At 36.5% G+C, this 21,009-nt stretch overlaps 1 protein-coding gene across 1 annotated transcript in view; it reads left to right on the top strand.

Annotated features, from left to right (window-relative positions):
- The window catches only part of ELMOD2 (ELMO domain containing 2), a 28,182-nt gene extending 8,395 nt beyond the window's left edge, over positions 1–19,787 (top strand). Inside the window, exons 5-9 of the mRNA XM_069556857.1 lie at positions 1,226–1,355; positions 3,794–3,927; positions 6,004–6,072; positions 6,907–7,040; positions 16,232–19,787. Of these exons, the coding sequence (XP_069412958.1) occupies positions 1,226–1,355; positions 3,794–3,927; positions 6,004–6,072; positions 6,907–7,040; positions 16,232–16,377 (613 nt within the window). The 3' untranslated portion in view covers positions 16,378–19,787. The remainder of the gene's footprint in view (positions 1–1,225; positions 1,356–3,793; positions 3,928–6,003; positions 6,073–6,906; positions 7,041–16,231) is intronic.
- The last annotated feature ends 1,222 nt before the right edge of the window (positions 19,788–21,009 follow it).

Raw genomic sequence — 21,009 nt, 5'->3', positions numbered from 1 at the left:
GTTAGACAGTTAACCCACTGTCATGTAGTCACTGATTTGCTCTTGCTCCTCCCCAGATGAACTCTGAGTTCCATAAGAGAAGGACTTGACTTATTCCAGTTTTGTGTTCTCAACATTAGTTTATTGAGGTAGTAAATATTTAGCAATTTTTTCTTCATTTGGTATTTTCTATATGGATATTGAAGAAACAGGGAAAGGTACAGGAACTGTGCCGGTAATTCCACGGAAGAGGGAACGTTTGAGCTGAACCTCATTGAGTGGGTCGGGGAGGACATTGCATGCAGAGAAGGAGGCTGCAAGGCACAGAGCCCTTGAGGATCTGGCAATAAGAGGGAGCCCTTTGCGGCCAGAGCGTTGGATAGACACAGAGCAGAGGCTGGAGAAGCGAGTGGGTGCGAGGTCAGAGACACGCTGCAAGAAGGCTCACGCGCCACACTGAAAAACTTGGATTTGTCCTCTGTTTTTTTTTTTTTTTAAGCGAACAAGCTTCATGATCAGATATGTATTTTGGGAAGATGGAGGGTAAGTTTGGGGATATAGGAGGCTGGTAGAAGGGATAAAGACAAAACAGGAAACTGAGTCATCTGGACAAGAGACGATGAAGCCATAACTATACCAGGTTAAACAGATATATGATGGGGGCTTTAAAGGACATTTCAGAGCCAGAAAGGAGAAGGTCTTGGGGACCTTTTGATGTGTTTTTGATGGAGAGGAGTGTCAGAACTCAGAGCATTCTAGCTTGGGGAACTAGCTTAGTGATTCCATGGATAGACTGAGAGACTGAGTTGAGAAGCAGCATGCTTCTTCAGGGAAGATAAACTGTTATGTTTGGAGAACTGGGAGAACCTGTCATGCCGATGTGTATTGTTTCATCCTTGGGAAACCAGGTCTGCTGTTAATATTGAGCAATAAAAATTGGGAAATGTGTGAGATTGTACAGAGGAAATGTGAAAAGAAGTGAACAAATGAAGGATTTGCACACTTTTCCGTTTGCAGAGTTTGCTTTTCCTATGCATCTTGCTCTCTCTCTAGGCCTTGTTCTATCTTATCCTACGTGATACTTTGTATGTTTTGTGTTTTCAGAGGCTCTTGATGCTTATTGTATGCAGCTGAAAACTAAAAATTGCTTTCTAAATAGACATATGAACCACAGGCTATGGAAGGTGTTACTTTATTGTGGTAGGAAGGTATGTTTTTTAAAAATGATAATTTTTGTCATTTTCAGTTTTAAAATCTGCATGAAGGCATGCTTACTACAGATATCCGGTTACAAACAGCTCTATTTGGATGTAGAAAGTTTGAGAAAAAAGCCGTATGATTCTGATAACCTGCAACATGAAAAGCTGCTTATCAAGGTAAGTTTTTGGCATTCTGTTTTGGAGTGACACTGGGAAATAAATCAGGCTTAAGATAGTAAGGCCTGTGTGCGACGTCTAGAGGCTTACACAGGGATCTGATTTCTTTGCCTCTTAGGAAATGTAATCATGCTGGTGAAAGATTTTTCATTAACTATTTTTATAATTTTCTGATAAGAAGCAATAAGATATTCAAATTTTATTTTAATGTTTTTTAAATTCTGAAATAAATCATACACTTAAAAAGGGAGATTTTTTTCAACTGAGAAGTATGAGTCCACAAGCTTCAGACTTTTTTCCCCCCACTACGTTTTATAGAATTTCTCATATAAATTAGGCATTTTTTCAGCTTCCTCTCAAACTGTGAACATGGAGGTCCCTTTTCAGATCATTATGTCAGATCTTTGGGGATTTATGAAACATGCTGAATATTGCCACAATAGATTTAAAAATTAAGGGAGTAAAGAAATTTACTTAGAACCTTCCTATTTTTTATTTCTGGTAGAAGTATATAAGGCCGGTGCAGTGCCAAAATGAGAGATTAGACCTGGAGCAAGCTTTCCAAATCATCTACTTTAGTACTTTTGTTTGAGGGATAAGTTTAGTTCTGGGGCCTAGAGAAGATGAAGTCATTTGCTTCAGGAAGGTCTTAGAATGATCAGTTCTGAAACAAAAATGAGTCACCTGCCCATCCACTGCATCTATTCTAATTGTATTTTTTAATGTTTAAAGTTAGGGAAGACAGCACAGAGCACCTGGTGTTTAGTTATAAACTAAAAGTGCTGTGGAAAGAAACATCATTCCAGTAAGAGAGTATCTAAGTAAGAGACAAGTTTAAAAACAATAGCTCTTTTTCCTTGTTTTCAGAACGAGTATAAATACGCACTTCACCAAACTTTAAAAATAAAACTTGATTTTGGCAAAGAGGATAATAAAACTGCTCAAAAGACTTTTGCTGTGGGCTGAGTTTTTATGTTTCAGGTGTTAGTATAGTTAGTGCCTGGCACTCACTGAGGCTAGACTGCTCTTTATAACCTTCCCATCATCATTATTCCCATAACTTCAGACCCACTCTACACCATATCTTTTCTTTAGAGGCGTGAGACCCAAGTCCTCGCATTTTAGTCAGGGGAATTTTCATCTTTGTGATTCATCATGAAACTTACTGAAAGGTGAAGAGCCAGTGGCTGGCAGTGAATCACCCAGCCTCACACCCTCTCCTCAGCAGGGTCAGGGGCTGAGGAGATCCATGCCTCTTTAAGTGCAGTCTAAGGGCCACCTTCACTAAAGTTAACCAGTGTTTTAACATTTAGAATCCACAGTTCCACATTGGCCTATGAAAGCACAATCCCCAGGAGTGAAACCCAGAAATTTGATATTTACCCAGAGTCAATGTAGAGTACTAGTGGTCTTACCTTGCCTCTCACCACGTCGTTGTGGGCCTCACTCTTGGCTTAATCAAATGCTTGCTGAGCTCATGGAGAGACGCTAAGGGGAGCAGGTGCCTGTGTTAGTGATGAGAGGAGAGACCAGAGAAAACCCAGTCTGATGACTGTCTTAGCTTCAGGGCCAGAGTCCTGACCCTGTCTTACAGTAAGGTCACAAAGTCTTCACATTTCATTCTAGGTAACAGGATACTCCTTTCATTAGGAGTCCTTTATCAACAATGCCTGAAATGATAGTGAAATGGAAAAAAAAAAATGCAAGTATTTCTGTTTTGCAAGTTTTCACAAACTTTCTTATCAACTTTTGTAAGTCTGTTTTGTTTGATGACTTGTGGTGTTGGATTTGGAAAATGACTGATTTTTTTAAATGTACACTTTAGTTTGCATTGATTAGTTTGTTGCTATCCAATAGTTGATAGCTGTTCTTAAATCCTCAGTCTTGAGGAATATATTTACTTACAGACAAGTCATACTTTTTTTCTTTTAAAACTATGAAAATTTGTAAAAATAATGATCATATAGGTTTTAATGTTATTGGTATTGTTTCTCCATGATCCCCTCCCTATCTCAGACTTGTATTCCTTCTGACTAGGGACCAATCACCCGCCATTAGAATAAAGCCTACTTAAGAATATAGTGTTTGAGGCAAGGGCCAAGTGTCTAGGACTGTGTTCCTTAAGGAAGCAGTTTGCCAAGTCCAGTGTATATGTGTTTGAGTAAGTAAAGCCATCTTATTGTTTCAGATTTCTGTGTATTTGTTACCTTTTCAAAATCTGTCGTTCTTTATATCAATCTTTTACATTGGAATAAGTGTGCTACATTTTTTAGGATAACTGAAACATTCTCTAAAGTCTTTGTTGAGCCTGTGATTTGTCTACAAAAGTAGTTTAATTGAAAGCATTCAGCTTACCAGTATGTCAGCTGCAAGAAGGAAAATGTCTTGGTAATTAAGAGCATCACTATTGTTTGTAATATGGAAGCATGTTTATACAGCTTTGGAATCTTCTAATGCCCACGAAAAAGTTGAAGGCTAGAATCTCCAAGCAGTGGGCTGACATTGGTTTCCAGGGTGATGATCCCAAAACAGACTTCAGAGGCATGGGCATACTTGGATTAATCAATCTTGTGTAAGTGAAAATAAACTTTCTTTTCTTCTCTAAATGAAATTCCATGTAATCTCCAATCTTGTTAAGTTTTAGTAAGAATTAATTTGGTTGTTTCATATTATCTCTGAATTTTAGTAGCTGCTGTGCTATTAGTATTTACTAATATGCTGGCAAAAATTTGAAGATGTTGGCCATATGCTTTGTCTGTGTGTGTGTGTGTGTGTGTGTGTGTGTATGATTTCTTTACTTACCAACTTTTCCTCTTTCTCTTCCTACCTTTCTGATACCATTTAAGGAATTGTATGTACTCTTTTCCTACTCTTTTTATCTTTTTGCCTCTTCCTTCTTGGCTCTCTGATTCCATTTTAGGAAATACAAGCACACAAGATGAAAATAAAGTCTCTTCATACTTATTCTTCACCATCTGTGACAAGTGATCTAAATCCTTGACCTTTCAGAGCCTATATGAATTCTCTCTTGTTTTTCTTTTTTAATATTAATGCTTGGGCATATATGTGAAATCTCAAAATATGTAACTAAAATCAGAATTGATAACCAACTCATTTTAGAAATTAACCTGGAAGATTAATATGGATATGACTGTGCACATGGAGATATTCTAGTGTTTGGGCCTGTCCTTGAGTAGTGATTTATAGGCTTATAAAATGCCTAGGGTGGGAACCCTAACCATAACAAAGTTCATATAATTGTTACTGTGAAAGAATTAATCCCCAAACTGAGCTAATTTATGTTAATATTGAGAAAAAATGTCTAGATCAATATGGATAAGACTATTTGGGAGGAAAATAGAAGTTATAGTAGGGCTTTGATATTTACAGGTTTTTTCCGGTAACAAAAGTATTTAATTTTCTGTAATACCTAAATTTATGAGTAGGAAAGTTCCTTATGTCTACTTTTCAAAACTAAAGCACAAAAGTCTGAAAAATAATGATAATAATAATTACAAAAAATGAGATTGCCAATTTTTCACTTTGATAAACAGAAACTTGAATTTAAGTAGAATAAATGCAGCTTGTTTTCACTTGGGAAAACTCTAAAATATTTTAAAATTTATTATTGTTCAGAACACGTAGATCTTTTGTTTTTAGCCTTTAAAGTCCATCTTTTTTTCTTGGTATTTGTGAACTACACAGATAATTGGAGTTCAGTTAGATATACATTCTTCTAAAGTTTCCTTCCTTAACTGTTGCTGAGTAACCTTGCTTTTGGCTCATTTCCTCAGAAATCAAGATTTTCAGCACTTGTCAGAAGATAATTTAGCTTAAAACTTAAATAATTTAATAGGATTTGATTCAGTTCTGTGGTAAGGGATTCTGATAGACCTTTAAATAATTTGCAGATATTTTTATTCTATTTAGAGCTAGTAGCTACTAATTTGAAAAATGACTGAGATCCAGATACATTGTTTGATGGCCATTGATGTGCTAGAAATGGTTGAAAATATAAAATTAGCTCTGACTTCTCTATAAGATTTGGTCTATAAGAACTCAAAAGAGGATGCATTGGTATACACCAACAGGATGTATGAGCCTTTATATATTTCTCTTCTGTACCTGCTAATACTTCTGTTTTATGGCCGGTATTTTGGTTATACCACTCATCAAGGAGGGTTTTGTTTTTGTTCGGTTTTTAAGCGAAAGGAAGTCTATTGACTTTCTTCTGGTTGCATTGACAATGGCATTAAGCAGTACAGACTCAAGTCACAACAGAAGGAATGAACTCAGGTGAAAGGGAGTGTCCCAAGAGGTGGACAGCGACTATTTTATAAGAAATGTGGAACAGACAGAACTCTAAATTTTCCTTAAGATAGATTTTAAAAATCTCTTGTTGGATCATTTTTTTGTCAAAATACTTCAAAATCTAGCGAAGGACCCATATCCTATACTAGATAGGCCTGATGGCTCAGAATTAAGTTTTGATTGAGAAGCATCTCAGAGTCACTAAAGGATTTGAGATGGAGATTGGGGTACTTTTGGCAATAGGACTGTCATTTTGACAGTAGCTTTTAAAATTGCTTCTGGGTATCTTCAGTTTGAATGGCATGTTAATTTTGTTACTTTTCTTAAACTTTTTCAGATATTTCAGTGAAAATTATACCAGTGAAGCTCATCAGATTCTTTCCCGTTCAAATCATCCAAAATTAGGGTAAGCTGGATATATTAAAGAAACTGTAAACTCTTGAATTTAAGTTAATTAGAAGATCTGGATTTGAAAGTATTTCAGGGTATTTTTCTAGATTATTTTAGTTAATAAGAACGTTATAAATAATATTGCATGACATTATTTTAATATATGTGATCATAAACCAATTTTGTATGTATTTCAGTTCTTTTTATCACAAGATATAGTTTATCTATAAAATGGAAATAAGGACCTTTTAAAATTTTTCTGAGGAAGATTTGAAAATGAGAATGGGAAATAGGTTTGAAATAGGAATAGGAAAATGAGAAATAACCTTGAAACTTGTGAAGTAAAATGTAAATTGACATTATTAGCTTTGTTGTTGTTCAGTTGCTAAGTTGTGTCCGATTCTTTGCCATTATTAGCTTTATCATTATTTATTTTTATATTTCAGTGATACCTATCTTTGTAAAAGCATTATATTGATAACAGTATTACATCATAAAAATAAATACCCTGATAATGGAGAAACTATCAGATTACCCAGTGTATTTTAGAAATCAATGAGGGTGTATGTAGTACTCTTGGATTTTTTAAAAAGGATTTTGGTTTTAGATATTCATGTGACCAGAGCTTTATTTTCATGTTTTAGATTAGATCCAAAAAATCAGTAGGCTCTAAAGAACAAAAATGTTTAATCAATTCTGGTTTACTTTCTTAATATGTAGAAATTATTTTAAAATCAATACTGTGTTAGAAATTAATCAGAGTAACATTTTACTAATTCCTTGCATAGTTTAAAATTTTCTTTATGAACTATTTGGCTAGCTGGGATAACTGGTAATGTTTCTGACATAGGTATTCTTATGCAATAGTTGGAATCAATCTTACAGAGATGGCTTATAGCTTACTGAAGAGTGAAGCTTTGAAGTTTCACCTCTACAACTTTGTTCCTGGTATACCAACAATGGAACACTTTCACCAGTTTTATTGTGAGTATTGAAATGAGTTAAAAGTAGATACTTCTAAAAAAAATTTTAAATCCTTAGTAAAGTATGTGTATGTATATAAAGTGTGTGTATGTATACACACACTTAATCTGTAATATTCTATATATAATATATATAATAATATATATAATATAATGTATATAATATATATAATATAGAATATACTACCTTGATCAAATATATAATGTATATTTGTCATTTTACTGTTTAGTATCTTTGAAAAACAAGATAATGGAATATGGGTTTCTAAGAGTATTTCGTACTTCAGTTTATCTATTTGCTGATGTAAAAAATTCAGTGAGACAGTTTTTTGACATGTATGCAAATTTTGTATTTATGCAGTTTTTCTATAGACATTCATTTTCCAGTCAACTACAGATGAAGTTTTCTTCTTATGTAGTGGTTAATGAATGCTGTTGAATCAAGGACAGATAAATCATTTGGTTACTCTTGTAAGAAAGTTTAAAGGAATGTTTCACACACACACACCCCTTATTTCAAGACCAGGCTCTTTTGTATTAGGTTGGGGCCATCTAGTAACTCTTCCTAAAGCAGTTATATAACAGTCATGTAACAGTTGTAACTGTTCCTTTACCTTTTATTTTAATGATATTTGAATCTGGAAGGTTTAAGGTGAATAAACACATCTTCTGAAGATACTGCTCAGAAGCCAAGAATTCAGATTTAGCCTGGCTTCAGACTCTCCTTTTTCTTGATCTTTTTGTGTCTTTAGATAGGATATAGGTTATAGGAAACTACTTAGATACTAAGGGTCCAGATCGTAACATCTTCATCCATTCTCAGCAGAGTCATCCCGGTCTCCATTGCCATAACCTCCCCTGCCTTTACTAATCCCTAATGTCCAGGTTTGTCTCCTCCCTAAATTTCTCTTGGATTTGTCCACCTATTTCTGTCCCATTGTAACCGTAGCGTTACTTTGTTACTAGGTTACTGTCAGAGCCTTTTCCCTAGTCTTTCAGTCACGGCCCTCTTCTAGATGTCCACGTTGAAAGTATAGTTATTTAAAATGAAAATTTAGTCATTTTCTTTCATCTTGTTACTGAAAAACTGTTTTTCCCTGCTCTAGTCTTGTTTGGTTTCTTCTCCTAAATCTCTCATTGACTTTGTGCAAAGGGCTGAAACTCCTGGGACTTGGCCAGCTGTCTCCAGATTATTTGTCTTCTCTATGAATATGTGCTTGTATAATGCTGCTTGTTGAACACAAAAACAAATAGGAAAATAAACAACCAAAAAACTACCCACCCCACCAGCATTTTACCATATTTAAATGAATGTGTTAGAGTGACAAGTGGGAATGAAGGACAAAATTAACTCTGTCCAATATTTTTCCCCATAGAGGGGTAACTGGAGCATCTTTGGATAGTGTTGCTTATGGTGCTTTCAATACCAGCATCTTCTTTGGCTCCTGACTAGGAAGATCACCAAAGTAATACGTGAGGTGGCAAAGTCGTTAGAGGACCTTCTCAGTTGCTTTATTTTTATCAGTCAGATCCATAAGACCTGTGAATCATCCAGGAAGCAGGGAAGCTAATGTTTTTCAAATTTCTTGAAACATTTCAAGCAAACACACACACATAAAGACACACATATACTCATCTTTTACACAAAAGTTTCCCCCTCAGAATTGACTTTAATGTCTTAGTTAAGGTTCTGTTCTTATTTACTTCAGTTTAGTTGCTCAGTCGTGACCCCATGGACTGCAGCACGCCAGGCTTCCCTGTCCATCACCAAATCCCAGAGCTTACTCAAAGTCATGTCCATTGAGTTGGTGATACCATCCAACCATCTTATCCTCTGTCATCCCCTTCTCCTCCTGCCTTCAATCTTTTCCAGCATCAGGGTCTTTTCTAATGAGTCAGCTCTTCGCATCAGGTGGGAAAGTTCTGGTGTTTCAGCTTCAGTATCAGTCCTTCCAATGAACACCCAGGACTGATTTCCTTTAGAATGGACTGGTTGGAACTCCTTGCAGTCCAAGGGACTCTCAAGAGTCTTCTCTAACACCTCAGTTCAAAAGCATCAATTCTTCGGTACTCAACTTTCTTTATAGTCCAACTCTCACATCCATACATGACTACTTAAAAAACCATAGCTTTGACTAAAAGGACCTTCGTTGGCAAAGTAATGTCTCTGCATTTTAATATGCTGTCTAGGGTGGTCATAGCTTTTCTTCCAAGGAGCAAACATCTTCTCATTTCATGGCTGCGGTCGCCATCTGCAGTGATTTTGAAGCCCCAAAATATAAAGTCTATCGCTATTTCCACATCTATTTGCCACGAAGTGAGGGGACCGGATGCCAGGATCTTAGTTTTCTGAATGTTGAGTTTTAAGCCAACTTTTTCACTTTCCTCTTACACTTTCATCAAGAGGCTCTTTAGTTCTTCTTCTCTTTCGGCCATAAATGTCATGTCATCTGCATATCTGAGGTTATTGATATTTCTCCAGGAAATCTTGATTCCAGCTTGTGCTTAATCCAGTCCAGCATTTCTCATGATGTACTCTGCATATAAGTTAAACAGGCAAAGTGACAATACACAGTTTTGATGTACTCCTTTCCCGATTTGGAACCAGTCTGTTGTTCCATGTCTAGTTCTAACTATTGCTTCTTAACCTGCATACAGATTTCTCAAGAAGCAGGTCAGGTGGTCTGGTATTCCCATCTCTTTAAGAATTGTCCACAGTTTGTTTTGATCCACACAGTCAAAGGCTTTGGCATACTCAATGAAGCAGAAATAGATGTTTTCCTGAAACTCTCTTGCTTTTTCGATGACCCAGCAGATGTTGGCAATTTGATCTCTGGCTCCTCTGCCTTTTCTAAATCCAGCCTGAACATTTGGAAGTTCACAGTTCACATACTGCTGAAGCTTGGCTTGGAGAATTTTGAGCATTACTTTGCTAGCATGTGAGATGAGTGCAATTGTGTGGTAGTTTCAGCATTCTTTGGCATTGCCTTTCTTTGGGATTGGAATGAAAACTGACCTTGCCCAGTCCTGTGGGCACTGCTGAGTTTTCCAAATTTGCTGGCATATTGAGTGCAGCGCTTTCACAGTGTCATCTTTTAGGATTTGAAATAGCTCAACTGGAGTTCTATCACCTCCACTAGCTTTGTTCATAATGATGCTTCCTAAGGCCCACTTGACTTCACATTCCAGGATGTCTGGCTCTAGGTAAGTGATCACATGGGTTATCTGGTCATGAAGATCTTCTTTGTACAGTTCTGTGTATCCTTGCCACCTCATCTTAATATCTTCTGCTTCTGTTAGGTCCATACCATTTCTGTCCTTTATTGTGCCCATCTTTGCATGAAATGTTCCCCTGGTATCTCTAATTTTCTTAAGCAATCTCTAGTCTTTCCTGTTTTAGTGGGAAAGATCTCTAGTCTTTCTGTTTCTTTCCACTGATCACTGAGGAAGGCTTTCTTATCTCTCCTTGCTATTCTTTGGAACTCTGCATTCAGATATCTTTCCTTTTCTCCTTTACCTTTTGCTTCTCTTCTTTTCACAGCTATTTGTAAGGCCTCCTCACACAACCATTTTGCCTTTTTGCATTTGTTTTTCTTGGGGATGGTCTTGATCCCTGCCTCCTGTACAATGTCACGAACCGCCATCCATAGTTCTTCAGGCACTGTCAGATCTAATCCCTTGAATCTATTTGTCACTTCCACTGTATAATCATAAGGGATTTGATTTAGGTCATACCTGAATGGTCTAGTGGTTTTCAGTACTTTCTTCAATTTAAGTCTGAATCTGGCAATAAAGAGTTCATGATCTGAGCCACAGTCAGCTTCCAGTCTTATTTTTGCTGACTGTATAGAACTTCTCCATCTTTGGGTGCAAAGAATATAATCAGTCTGATTTCAGTATTGACCATCTGGTGATGTCCATGTGTAGAGTCTCCTCTTACGTTGTTGGAAGAGGGTGTTTGCTATGCCCAGTGCGTTCTCTTGGCAAAACTCTGTTAGCCTTTGCTCTGCTTCATTCTGTACTCCCAAGGCCAAATTTGCCTGTTACTCCAGGTATCTCTTGATGTCCTACTTTTGCATTCCTGTCCCCTATAATGCAAAAGAACATCTTTTTGGGGTGTTAGTTCTAGAAGGTCTTATAGGTCTTCATAGAACCATTCAACTTCAGCTTCTTCAGCGTTAATGGTTGGTGCGTAGACTTTGACTAATGTGACATTGAATGGTTTGCCCTGGAAACAAACAGAGATCATTCTGTCGTTTTTTAGATTGCATCCAAGTACTGCATTTTGGACTATGCATGGCTACTCCATTTCTTCTAAGGGATTCCTGCCCACAGTAGTAGATATAATGGTCATCTGAGTTAAATTCACCCATTCCAGTCCATTTTAGTTCGCTGATTCCTAGAATGTCTATGTTCACTCTTGCCATCATCTGTTTCCCACTTCTAATTTGCCTTGATTCATGGACCTAACATTCCAGGTTCCTATGCAATATTGCTCTTTACAGCATCAGACTTTACTTCCCTCACCAGTCACATCCACAACTGGGTGTAGTTTTTGCTTTGGCTCCATCTCTTCATTCTTTCTGGAGTTTTTTCTCCATTGATCTCCAGTAGCATTTTGGGCACCTACCAACCTAGGGAGTTCATTTTTCAGTGTCCTATATTTTTGTCTTTTGATACTGTTCATGGGGTTCTCATGGAGTTAAAGGGAACATTTCATGCAAAGATGGGCACAATAAAGGACAGAAATGGTATGGACCTAACAGAAGCAGAAGATATTAAGAAGAGGTGGCAAGGATACACAGAACTGTACAAAGAAGATCTTCACAACCTAGATAATCATGATGGTGTGATCACTCACCTAGAGCCAGACATCCTGGAATGTGAAGTCAAGTGGGCCTTAGGAAGCATCATTATGAACAAAGCTAGTGGAGGTGATGGAACTCCAGTTGAGCTATTTCAAATCCTAAAAGATGATACTGTAAAAGCGCTGCACTCAATATGCCAGCAAATTTGGAAAACTCAGCAGTGCCCACAGGACTGGGCAAGGTCAGTTTTCATTCCAATCCCAAGGAAAGGCAATGCCAAAGAATGCTGAAACTACCGCTCAATTGCACTCATCTCACACACTAGCAAAGTAATTCTCAAAATTCTCCAAGCCAGGCTTCAGCAATACGTGAACCATGAACTTCCAGATGTTCAAGCTGGTTTTAGAAAAGGCAGAAGAGCCAGAGATCAAATTGCCAACATCTGCTGGATCGTCGAAAAAGCAAGAGAGTTCCAGAAAAATATCTACTTCTGCTTTATTGAGTATGCCAAAGCCTTTGACTGTGTGGATCAAAACAAACTGTGGACAATTCTTAAAGAGATGGGAATACCAGACCACCTGACCTGCTTCTTGAGAAAACTGTATGCAGGTCAGGAAGTAACAGTTAGAACTGGACATGGAACAACAGACTGGTTCCAAATTAGGAAAGGAGTACGTCAAGGCTGTATATTGTCACCCTGCTTATTTAACTTCTATGCAGAGTACATCATGAGAAATGCCGGGCTGGATTAAGCACAAGCTGGAATCAAGATTTCCTGGAGAAATATCAATAACCTCAGATATGCAGATGACACCACCCTTATGGCCGAAAGTGAAGAAGAACTAAAGAGCCTCTTGATGAAAGTGAAAGAGGAAAGTGAAAAAGTTGGCTTAAAACTCAACATTCAGAAAACTAAGATCCTGGCATCTGGTCCCCTCACTTCATGGGAAATAGATGGGGAAACAGTGGAAACAGTGGCTGACTTTATATTTTTGGGCTCCAGAATCACTGCAGATGGTGACTGCAGCCATGAAATTAAAAGATGCTTGGAAGGAAAATTATGACCACCCTAGACAGCATATTAAAAAGCAGAGACATTACTTTGCCAACAAAGGTCCTTCTAGCCAAGGCTATTATTTTTCCAGTAGTCATGTATGGAGGTGAGAGTTGAACTATAAAGAAAGCTGAGCACCGGAGAATTGATGCTTTTGAACTATGGTGTTGGAGAAGACTCTTGAGAGTCCCTTGGACTACAGGGAGATTCAGCCAGTCCATCCTAAAGGAGATCAGTCCTGGTGTTATTGGAAGGACTGATGTTGAAGCTGAAACTCCAATACTTTGGCCACCTGATGTGAAGTGCTGACTCATTTGAAAAGATCCTGATGCTGGGAAAGATTGAAGGCGGGAGAAGGGGATGACAGAGGATGAGATGGCTGGATGACATCATCGACTTGATGGACATGAGATTGAGTAAACTCTGGGCGTTGGTGATGGACAGGGAGGTCTGGCGTGCTGCGGCTCACAGGGTCGCAAAGAGTTGAACACGACTAAGCAACTGAACTGAACTGATGGGGTTCTCAAGGCAAGAATACTGAAGTGGTTTGCCATTCTGTTTTCCAGTGAACCACATTTTGTCAGAACTCTCCACCGTGACCTGTCTGTCTTGGGTGAACCTACAGGACATGGGTCATAGTCTCATTGAGCTAGACAAGGCTGTGGCCCATGTGATCAATGTGGTTAGTTTTCTGTGATTGTGGTTTTCATTCTGTCTGCCATCTGATGGATAAGGATAAGAGGCTTATGGAAGCTTCTTGATGGGAGAGACTGACTGAGGGGGGAACTGAGTCTTGTTCTGGTGGGTGGGGCCATGCTCAGTAAATCTTTAATCTAATTTTCTGCTCTTATTAGAAGAAGCGTATTCTAACTGGAAGATAGTTTGAAACCTTATCTTTTGAACATACATACCTTTCTTTGTTGGGAGATTGAGCCCAATTCATTTGCACAAGTCAGTTCCAAGGTCCTAGTTTCTATCTAAAAGAAAGAACTACATAAAAAGACTGGCTTTCACATTGTTTATTTCCCTATGATCTGTGTCTATCTCCGCTCTCCTTGTCCCGTCTGCTATTTTGTTGTTACCATCTTCCATGGACAAGACTGGAAGCAGCAAGTGGTAATTAGCTTCTTAGTTCTGTTGTCACTGTTTGTATATGTAACATGTAAGCACCTAGTCACCGTCATCCTAGGAAGTCACCAACCATTGGTTTGGAGGTTCCCAAAAGTTAACTCTTAAATTTGTATAATAAAAAGGTTATGACCATTAATAGCTTTATTGAGGTGTAATTCATATACCATAAAATTCACCTGTTTTAAGTGTACAGTTCAGAGAGTTTTAGTAAGTTTACTTAGTTGTGTGACTGCCAGCATAATCCGGTCTTGGAACGTTTGTATCACCCCAGTAACATCTTTCATACCAGCTAATTCCTATTCCTGCGGTTCTCCTAGTTTTAATCCCTGTGGGAAAACTTCAGGTGCCCCTGCAGCTTTGGTTAGGGACAGTAGAAGCATGCGGGGAATTGTAAGTCTGGAAATGTTGTGTGGCATTTCCGTCAAGTCTGGTGTTTTAAACTCCTGGAGTCAATGGACAGTAGAGTGGGTATGTTGCTTTATAGAAACAACTCTTTTCTGTCCCTTTCTGCCAGGCTTTAGGAGTCCTATGCTACCTATGGGCCTGTCAGCTCCTAGAATTTTGGTACCATCTCTTGCCATTGCCTGTGTCTCATCAAGTCAGCTTACAGCCTCAGTTTTTTGAGTCAGTCTCTTTCTGACACCAGTTTACGTTGTAACCACCTCACTCTGAAACAGAAACTACTAGTGTTTTACCCTTGAGCAGTTGCTTCTAGACTATATAGTCATTTGAATAGGTAAGGAAAAGCAATTTAAAGGTATGGTAAGTAGCTAAAACCCGATAGCCATAAATACTAAAACAAGCTGTGTTCTATAAAATTTAGTTGGATGTCTGACTTTTAATGCTACCAAGAGCATTAAATCTCCAAAGTTTCTGATTGCACATCCCTATTTGACATTGGGGGTAGGGTGCGGGAGAACACAGACTCAATTTATATATGGATGAGTAGATGTACTATTGTGCTAATGTATACACAGAATAAATTTTGAATGAAAGATGTAAAATATTAGTTAAAAATAATTACAAGATCACCATTCTCAGCTTGTCTCTTGGGAACAGGAAGCAGATGGTGTCTCTCTGCTCAAAGAAGCCTTATTCTTTGATTCTGTCACATACCCCGGTTGACAAAAATCTGTTATCAAGGGATTAATCTGAAATCTTTCTTCAGTTGACCTTATGAAATGATATTTCACTGTTGAAGTGTTGTGGTTCTTGTCTGTTATTGTTTGCTTTATGACTAATGTTTTAAAATGGAATTTACAGTCATTTCATACTATGCAATTTGTGATAGTGTAGCCACTCTTTTATGTAAAGTCACTGACTATATTCCCCCATTTATCTGAATAGCCTTTCAGAAGGGGGGATGAGATGCTAGTGGAAACCAAGTCTGATTTATAAAATAATAGAGGCCACTAGCACACTGTGGCTTGGGCAAGTCGTTTAACTTCTCTGCACCTCTTTTTCCTCTCCAGAAAAATGGGAATAGCACAACACTGGCTCATAGGATTGCTGTGAGAGGGAATGAGCGCATGGCCACGGCCATAGTAGCATTTGCTAAGTAATTAAATACATGCATCTGGTTGAGTCCAAATAGGGTTTAGGAGCAGTTTTAGATTCACATATTTTGCTGTTGTAAATATGTCTATTTACATGCTCATCTTCATTAAATACTTTTAACATTTTGAGTGTTAATTTGGCTATTGTAATGAGGATATTAAAAAACAAAAATATTAAGCCTATTTAGTGCTCATGTATTCTTTTCAAAAAGAGAAGGTGCTTGATAGTTCTTTGAAAAAAGTAAAAGTAACTCACTTATAAAGCTAGTAGAAAACACAGCCTTTTTTGTACTGTATCCATGCCTGACATTTTCTTGTACTTTCATTTTTCTGTTTCATGGGTCTCTGGAGATAACTTCGCTCCCTATTCTCAGGGTATCTTTTGATAGTATCTAAATTTGAAGACTTTGTTGATTTTTTTGAGACAAAGAATAAATGTACTCTAAATATCTTATTGCAGTTGATATTTATTTTGAACATACAAAAATATTTCTTATAAAGTTCAGGTTTCTCTTAAAGATGGTTTCTGCTTATTGAATCCTAATATGGAATTTAAAGAATGGTTATACACTTTTAAAATGAGATGGTTGGGTGTGATTTCGTTATTGAGCACTATATTTATGTGTTTTTTTTTTAACTGCAGGTTATCTTGTGTATGAATTTGACAAGTTTTGGTTCGAAGAAAAGCCAGAAAGCATTATGTATTTCAACGTGTACAGAGAGAAGTTTCATGAAAAGATTAAAGGACTCTTACTGGATTGTAATGTATCACTTACTTTAAAAATATGAGTCATCCGTAGTATCTTCTATTTCTACCACATTTTGCACACACAACAGAATTTATATGTTGTAACAGAAATTATCTGATCAATTACACACGTTATATATAATTTCCTACAAAAATATTTCAGAAGTTCTATTTAAGAAAGCTAGTGGACAATCAGTGTATGTTTACACTTGTTAATACACTGTCCTCCAAAGGTACCTTATCTTCCAAAGATCCCCTCTGTAGAGTCACATGAACTGCCACAGTTTGGAGCTTGGGACTTAACCCATTCAGTGTAAAATTTTTGTTAAATTGATTGATTAAAATGTGTAAAAGTCAGTTTTCATTTTTATGTGTTATAACTATCAAGTTGGTGGTATCTTTTCAAAGCTCTGTTAATAGTTTTTGGTTTTTAGTCTGGAAATGGTCTTTTCTTCCTTTGCCTTATTTTATTTGTAAGTTAATTAACAGACTAGTTCATCATGGTTCTCCTTGTTTGCATCTTGATCACACGTCACAATATTGTCTCATAGGAGCCACAGGAGCATATAGAGAGACGCTCTTTGTCAGAGAAGACAGAATTATGGGCTTCTTTTTGGTTTCTCTGATTATTTCATGTAATAGGTAAGGAGAGAATGCAGTATTAGTGATTAGCTCTTTTGTTTTTAAATAACACACTTTGAAACATCACAGTGTAATTCTAAAGCTTTAAAGACATCTTCTCATTTTCAGAATTTGCTTTTTTATCAGCTACAGAGAAGAAATTTTAGTGCTTGGTGTGAGGGCTTTTATGAGGCCTCTCTGTCAGTGTACGTTTATGAAAAGAGATGCTCTGCTAAGAAAATCTTGATTATACTCAAAGAACAGGTGCTATTTCAATAAAGCTGTCTTCGAATTTTAGCAAGAGAAAAACCAAGCCTTTTAAAGATCTCAGTTAAGCGATGTCGGTTGATTTTACTCACTGTTGAGTCTCGCTTCTCTTTGCTTTGACACCACCACGTTTCTAGATAATGATGTGTGACCTTGTGGGTTTTCTGTAACAGTCTGTGGGACTCTAAAGTAGCCTGAGGATGACGGCTGTGCATTTTGTATAGCTTTATTCTCTGAAAATCTCAGGAGAGCAGCGACTGCTGTCAAGGATTGTAAAGTGATGAGATCCTAACAGGAACAGTTTCTTCTTTGTGTGTTTGACATTTGTACTCATAGCAGAACTAAAAGAGTTTAAAGATAGGTCCATCTGATTACCAAATCCTTCTTAAATCCTACAGAAAGCAGCCTGTTAAATACATAATTTAAAATGTGATGATAGTTAACACATCTTTAAAGTGGTACATATCAAGCATTTAAGGTCTGGCTTTTATATGATATATCAAGACCTGAAACTTTCAAGTATTTGTTTATGTCTACTGACAGACTTCTCTCTTTAAATTTGCCAAAGAGAAGAGTGGTATGAAATATTCAGTTGGAAAATAACAGATGCAGTGTTGTATAGCACACACATTAACAGTGCATGCCAAAAGAAAAAAAAGTACATGCATTGAAATTCTTCCTTTCTCAACAAGATAAAATGTTACAGTTGGGCTCAATTTTACTATAATGGTGGTTTAGATTTTCTGTATTATAGGAATTTTAAACAGGTTTCTTGTGGGAGACTTCTCAATCCTAGGAGTACCTTGACGTCATCTCTTTAAATGTTTTCTATACTTTATCATCCAGCCAGAGTTCTATGAGATAAAAATCAGGTATTAGCCATTGAAGTTCATTTTATCAGGGTGTTTACCATTACATGGAAAGCAATTGTTAGTCTTTTAGTTTTCACTTAGAAAATACTTACCTTTATATTTAATCTTTTAACAGATGTGGTCTTGAACTGATATAAACCTTTGTCAGTATGCTTTTAAAGAATGATTGAAGTATAGAATGGGAAACTTTTCAAGTATTAAGTTTCTCCTAGGGGGAAGAAACACCTTTTTAATAATTCTTTAATAATAATGTTTTTTCAATGTCATTTGAAATTCTGTTCAATAATATATTATTTAAGTCCACCTTTGTTTGGATAATGTATTGCTCTGTTTTTGTTTAAGATGATCTGTAACCATGTCAAACAATTCTGTAGTAAGTTGGTTGAAAGCCACCAATAGATTCTACGATTTGATAGTTTGAAAGCCAAGCTAAATGTCACCAGTTGTAAATTAGAATGTAACATGAGCCTTCTGATTTTCATGTGATAGTGACATACATGAAAAGAGAAATATGATAATTGTGTCTGCCATCCTACTTTTCCTTGCTTTCAACATATGTATGTAAGATTTTAGGTAGTCTAAAAATCCATATTTAGAATCTTATCTGTTTCTATAGTAATAAAATACCAAAGTAGTGATAGAATTGAAGTAGAAGGAAAATTATTTGCTTTAGCATCAAAAAAGTTAATCAGTGTTGAAATGAATTTTTGTGTGTGCCAGACTGAAGAGTGAATCAGTGACAAAAGTAGTCTAAATATATAATTATAAGTTGCAGTTTAAATACATTTTGAAAGACAATCTTTAAAGAATTGAAAGAAATCAGGGGATATCAGTGAACTTAGACCCACCCCTCTTTATAAATATGGTGATATAGTCAGATATAAAACCAGTGTCTTACTGGCACCATTTATAATTGAGAAAGCAGAATCTTTTTCTTAAAAATGCCTGTCCTGATTTTTTTTTTCTAAAATGAGCTACTTGGATTTGTATGTATTTTTCTATGTGACAATATATGTACTCTTCATTTTTATTCCAGTGTCCGTAGTTATTTATGTTCTATTTCTCCCCTTTGCATTCAGTGAAATAGAACTTGGTCAAAGATTTGCTAAAAGGAGAAACATTAGAGGAATGTGAAGGAGGAGTGTTCATTGCCAGAGCAGGAAAGATTACATGTTATCTTAGCACAAAGAGAAGACATTTGGCTTGAAGGGCAATAACGTTTATTATCCTTTTGAATGAGTGATTGGGGACCAGCAGCTATTTTCTCAGGATAAATGGTCCACCCAACTTCTGGGGAAGGCTTAAGTTCAACTTCATATTTATGAACCTCTCCAATATTTTTAAATGAAGATTCCTGAAGTTGATAAAATGTCTGAGAAAAGTCATGAGTGAGCCTTTTTTTCCTTAGCTTCAGCTTTGGATAAGAAAAAATGTTAAAATGTAGTGCAGGTAAGACCCAAATACTACCTTACTATTATAGGGCAAGGCTATGTTTCTGTTAAAGTATTCAAAAAATATTTAAACAGTAGCTTTCCCTAGGGGAAAGAGTGCTGGTTGGCGATGTAAAGAAATAGATTTCTGTCTACTTTGGGTAAAGCAATTAACTTCCTATGTGAAAGCAATAGTTGAAATGGTATGTCGTTTCTGTTGGAATGTTGTGAGCAAATAAAAACATGTTGAAATTGTCATAAGCCTCTCTATTAATACTTCTGCTCCCTTCCCAGCTTCCTTGTCCCTTATTTATGTCATTTATGTTCATGAAATAATATTTTTTTCATTTAATCCTTTAATCATGTTCCTGTAGGGTAAAATCAGAATATACAGAAAGGTTTTTTTATTTTTATGATTTTAACTCATCCACTGATTACCTATTTAAAAGGTTATTGGATAAGAACAATTGGTTATGACACCAGAAATGAAACTACTATCACCACCACCCCCTGTTCTTAGAAAGGCTAGGAATAAATCATACTGTCCTGCAATGTGTTTTCACAGTTGATCATGGATCTATTTGTATGTTCATGCATAGCTTCCATACTTTTTATTAAAGCTGCAAAGCATTCCTGTGTGTGTGTGTGTGTGTGTGTGTGTGTGTGTGTGTGTAGCTTATCTTGAACTAAATATGGAACTGGTTTGATACAGCAAACGCAGTCCTTATTAAAGTTAGTACTAATTATAGCTTTAAATGTATATGTTAGGGAAAAAGTGCTAAAGACAGAGCAATCATCTCAAGTAGTTTGATGAAGAAGAAGTACCAAATTAAACCTGAAGAAAATAGAGAAGGAAATATCAAAGACAAGAGCTTTGATGCATAGAAAAGAAAACATGCATATAATAGGATCAACAAAGTGTTTGAGAAGACTATTGATAAACTTTAGTGAGACAAATTAACAATAAAAAGAAAGCAAGTAATAAATACTGTCAAGAATGAAATATGAAAAATCACTAGAGATCCTATAGATATTAAAAAGAATATATTGAGTAATGTCAAAATTAGGAAAATTAGATGAAATAATTTCTAGAAAAACATAGTTTATCAAAGCTATCCAAGAAGAAATAGAGAAGTATAAAAGTCCTGGAGCTATTAAATGGATTCAGCAATTAAAAACCTTTCCACTAAAAACCCTGCAGTCTCATATGGGTTTCACCAGTGAGTTAGTACATTTAAAAATAAAATAACGTTCGTTTTCACAAACTCTTCCAAATAACTTAATGTGTATGCTCTGTAATTCATAAGACTGTTATGATCTATTTTTTAAATTGGGGTATAGTTGCCTTACAATGTTTGTTAGCTTCTGCTGTACAATGAAGTGAATCAGCTGTATGTATACATATATACCCTCCCTCTTGGACTGTTGGTGGGAATATAAATTGGTACAGCCACGTAGAGAACAGTGCAGAGGTTCCTTAAAC

The sequence above is a fragment of the Ovis canadensis genome, chromosome 17 (genome assembly GCF_042477335.2).
Source record: "Ovis canadensis isolate MfBH-ARS-UI-01 breed Bighorn chromosome 17, ARS-UI_OviCan_v2, whole genome shotgun sequence".
Classification (NCBI taxonomy): Eukaryota; Metazoa; Chordata; class Mammalia; order Artiodactyla; family Bovidae; genus Ovis; species Ovis canadensis.
Note: the sequence above shows the minus strand (reverse complement) of the source record. Positions and strands in the feature narration are given on the sequence as shown.